The following is a 4,359-nucleotide window of genomic DNA, read 5'->3' as shown; positions in this document are numbered from 1 at the left end:
AAAGCCGGCCGGGAGAGGAGCTGGCGGAGCCCCAGGCTGCTGGCGGCGGTCAGAAGAAAGGTGACAAGACTCCCGGGGGTGGCGGCGCCAACCTCAAGGGCGACCGGTCGCGACTGCCCCGGGACCTGCGCGTGGACACCAAGTCGCGGGCGGCGTGGGCGCGCCTTCTGCACGAGCACCCCAACGCGCGCAAGTACAAAGGAAGCAACAAGAAGGGCTTGTCCAAGGGCTGCTTCGGCCTCAAGCTGGACCGGATCGGCTCCATGAGCGGCCTGGGATGTTAGTGCGGCGACCCCTGGCGGCGGTGAGTACCACCAACCCCGGCCGCCCGCGCTCCCGCGCGCCCTGCTCTAGTGCCCTCCAGAACTAAACCGCATTCGCCCGGGGTTTCTCTGGGACGGTCCCGCCTCCCAGCCGGCCTTCAAGGTGAGCCAGGCGATTCTGGCGTGGTGTCGAGTGTGTGTCCGGCCACCCCAATTATCAGCCCATTTTCCGGATGGAGACAAAGCAAGGTAAAGTGGCCAGGGCACTTTGCCAAGGTCAGAAATAGCTCAACCCGGATGAGTGCCCTCGGCTTACCCTGCAGACGCAGGAACAGGCAGTAGGGGTCCCACCTAAACACAGACCGTAAGCAAACTGGAAGCAAGGCCGCAGTTCGTGGGAGCAGGAGAGGATAAGGCATACCCAGAGGTAAGGGTGCGTTTTCCTGCCAGCAGGGCCGAGGCGGTAGGCAGCCATGAGGTCAGGGCCACTTCCTGGGCCGCTGTCTTTGCCCGGACAGTGGAGAGAACAGCGCTCCTTGGCAGCATCCGGGATCCTTCTGCCCAGGGCACTCTGAATCCTCCCTCCTCCAGACCCCGGCTGCGCCAGTTGGTCTGTCCAGGGTCCTGATGCTGCTGCAGCCCTGTGGCTTCAGCGAACCTTGTTTCCATGCTGTGTCAGGGCAGGGAAAGGCACAGACGGAAACAAATCTCACCTTTTCTGTGTCTTCAATCTTAAAATGTGCCAAATGGAGTCTCTCACTCCTGTCCCGCTCCCAAATTGTGCTGGGGCTGCCCGCTTCTGGTGTGGCCTCATGCTCCACCAGGGCTGCCAGTGCCCCATGGTGGAAACTGACTGCGGCAAAATGCATCTCCTCCTCTCCTCACCTCCTCTCTTCCTGCCACCCACCAGTGCTCATGGGATACCTACATCCCAGCCCCGACCTTGATGGTCACGGGTGTTAGGGTCAGGCTCCTGCTGCCCTCCAGCCTGGCCTCCAGCCCAGCTGCTCTGGTTGCCTCTCCCCCACCTGTCTGCTCCCCCACCCCAGCCATGGGGGTGTACTCTCTCCACCCCAAAAGCCTTGTCAGTGTCCAGTCTTCTCCCAGTGCCTCTCCAGTGCATTGCCAAAGCTCCGCCCGCCAAGGTTTACATATTTATTCCTTCTATGAGCAAGAAAGGAAAGAGAGAGACACCCCTAACAGGCTCGCGATGCGCGCTCCATCCCAGCCTTCAGCCAGCCTGGGTCATAGACCAGCAGGTGCCCACTGTGCTCAGGGAGGTCTCCAGACTTGATCCAGGAACCTTCCCAAGTGGCTCGGCCTCGCAGAGTGTCGCACCGTACTCGCCACTGGTGCCCTTTCCCTTTTTTACAGCACCGCATGCTTTTTCACCCAAAGTGTAGTTTGTGAAACTATTCACCTCCCTGTTTGTATTAACTTGTGAGCAACTTATGGGCCAGATACTGGCCAAAGGGGACCCACAGGGTCCCTAACTGGAGTCTCAAGTGTTTGTCAATGACCAGAGGAGGCTCGAGTGCCGCCAGGCTAACCTGCCGGGCTGCTGTGCTTCTTTCTTCTGCCTCCTTGACTCGCCCTGCGCAGGGAGAGAAACTGCTCTGCTACTCTGGCCAGCCTCCGTAGCCATGGCAACCCCTTGGCTCCCTTCTCTCCAGTCTAAACAATGACGAGTCCGAGGTCTCAAGTTTTCGATTCGTGATTGAAGTGCCAAGCTCACACTTCAGAACCTAAACAAGGGCCGGTTAACCTTCTGCAGGCTGGCGCCTAGATGCCTGTCCCTACGGGTGCCTTGTTTCCTGCATGGCTGCCTTTGGGCACCAGGCCATGGCCGAATGGGCATGAGAGGTGCTAAGGCTGTGGGACCCTGCTGACCAGGGGAGTAGCTCAGAGGGACACCCGCCCCGAGGCCCTTGGCCTTCTCAACCTAACTTGAGTTGGCTTCCGTTCCAAGCACCACTGTAATGACTGCTGATGGCTCCCGGTTGGTCTTCGTTATAAAATGCTAATGACAGAGACAGGTGTGGCTGACACCTGATGGACACCTTGCCCCAGGGCCCCAGGAACATCCCAGACGCCTGTCATCTGTTTAAACACATGGCACAGCCAGAGAAGGGAGTCAGGCAGAGTTCACCAGGCCATTCAGACCCAAGGTCCCTCTGTGCATGCTATCATTTGGGGGGCCACCGTATTCTCAGAAGGACACTTCCCTGGGCCCTGGAGGCCCACACACCCTTTTGCAGGGACCACCCTCATCTGACTGCTCTAGTAATTCTCAGCCCACCAAGCCCAGCACGACTGCTCATTTCCCGAGGGCTGGTGGGAGACAGTATTTCCTGGCTCCTGAAGGGGATCCTGGACCCAGGCCCTTCCCTGTGCCCCACGGTGAAGCCAGCGAGGGAGGGGAGTGTTTACAGAGTGGCGGCCGTGACCCAGACACTGCCAGTGCCTGATGTGCAGCCCTGTTGACTCTTAAAGCCAGCCCTGCGAGGTGGCTATTACGTTTATGGGCCAGGAAAGCGGCACTCGAAGCTGCCCAGGCCCATCCTGGGAGCCGGCGTCAGAGCCAGGGTCTGAGCCCCAGATGTCTGTGTTTGCTTCCCCTCTACGGTCTCCCAGATGCACACAGAAGAGGCAAGCACTTGACAGAGGGTTGGAGTCATAGCAAAAAAGGGACAGGGGCAGGGAGTGCTCACAGCGCCAAGGGCAAAGCCTGGACCAGACTGAGGGGAGGAGGGCTAGAAGACATTGATCGCACCTGGGCTGGGCAAGGAGTCCAAGGCCACAGCTGAGGCTGGGGGCTGGGAAGGCCCCTCCCCTCTCCAGGAAGGCTTCCTTAGGGGGCTCTTGGGCACGGTTAGGGGGACATCACCTGAGGCAGCCGCAGGAACAGGGAGGAGGGTTCTAGAACAGCCCTGCAGGCTGGGGGCCAGAGCTGAGGTCCCGTGTCCACTCTGTGTTTCAGGATTGGGAGCTGCTCCCTGCGCCAAGGTCACCCTCGGTCACCAGCCTTCAGCATCTGGAAACACCTCCGACGCAATGTGGCTTTTCCATTTCTTTTCTTTCCTTCCTGGTACTGGGAACACACAACACCAGCTGTTTCATTATTATTTGGGGAGGGGGTATTATGATTTGAATGTTTGTTTTTTTGAAAATGCAAAATAAAAAGTTATATATTATATATATATTATATACATGGAACACACACACCTACACCGACTTGATGACAAGGGACAGTTTTTAAGAGACTGACAAAGCCAGCTGTAAAACATTGCTGTTTGTAAATTCATGTCATGCATAAATGTATTTATGTTGTAAAGCTATTTATATTGTTTATAAAGAGATATTTATAAAAATTTTATTTATGTAACTAAATGAAAGAAGTCAATCATTGTAATGTTTTTGTCCTAACTAGTTGAAAAATGTAAAAAAAAAAATCATTCCATGAACATCTTGAAAACTGTCTTTATTTACTCACTGCGTTTATATTTTAGGAGTTAGTCTGAAGTCTGAGGGAGAAGCGGAGACGAGGAATTTACCTCCAAATAGATCTGACTGCTAGTTTCCCAAGTCAGAATTTATCTGCGTTAGAACCCCCCGGGGAGCTTGCTCAAAATGAAGATTTCTGCCCTCGCTCACCCATGAATTCAAACTCAGTCTCCTGGGATAGGACTGGCCGTGTGGATTTTGTCCGAAGCAACTCTTATTATTATTATTATTAATTTTTTAATTACCAAAGAGTGTATACTTGCCAGAGAAAAACAGAGAGACAGAGAGATAGAGGGGTCGGAGGAAGAAATCACGCCACAAGGGGACATGGTTATACCACAATCCCTTCTCCATATTCCCACCTGTCAGGATTTGGGCCATGCATGTACACATGCCCTGTGTGTTTTTCCAAGCTGCCGGGACTAGGATTCGAACCGAGGCTAGCCATACAGAATCCGACTCCCTTAACTACAAGGCCACAGGCTGGCCCCTAAATGGCCTTTTCTCTTTTTTTTTTATAACTTTGCCGGAGGACACGTGTTCTCACCAGAGACAGAGGAAGAAAGCACGCGCACACACACACACGCACACA

The 4,359-nt window shown here is 54.9% G+C and overlaps 1 protein-coding gene across 1 annotated transcript in view; it reads left to right on the top strand.

Moving 5' to 3' along the window:
• The window catches only part of NPPC (natriuretic peptide C), a 4,937-nt gene extending 1,406 nt beyond the window's left edge, over positions 1–3,531 (top strand). Inside the window, exons 2-3 of the mRNA XM_006171130.3 lie at positions 5–304; positions 3,244–3,531. Coding sequence (XP_006171192.1) covers positions 5–284 — 280 coding nt within the window. The 3' untranslated portion in view covers positions 285–304; positions 3,244–3,531. The remainder of the gene's footprint in view (positions 1–4; positions 305–3,243) is intronic.
• Positions 3,532–4,359: the final 828 nt, after the last annotated feature.

This window comes from Tupaia chinensis, unplaced genomic scaffold, assembly GCF_000334495.1.
Source record: "Tupaia chinensis unplaced genomic scaffold, TupChi_1.0 Scaffold149383_1, whole genome shotgun sequence".
In the NCBI taxonomy this organism is placed as follows: Eukaryota; Metazoa; Chordata; class Mammalia; order Scandentia; family Tupaiidae; genus Tupaia; species Tupaia belangeri.
This window is presented reverse-complemented; position numbering and strand designations above follow the sequence as displayed.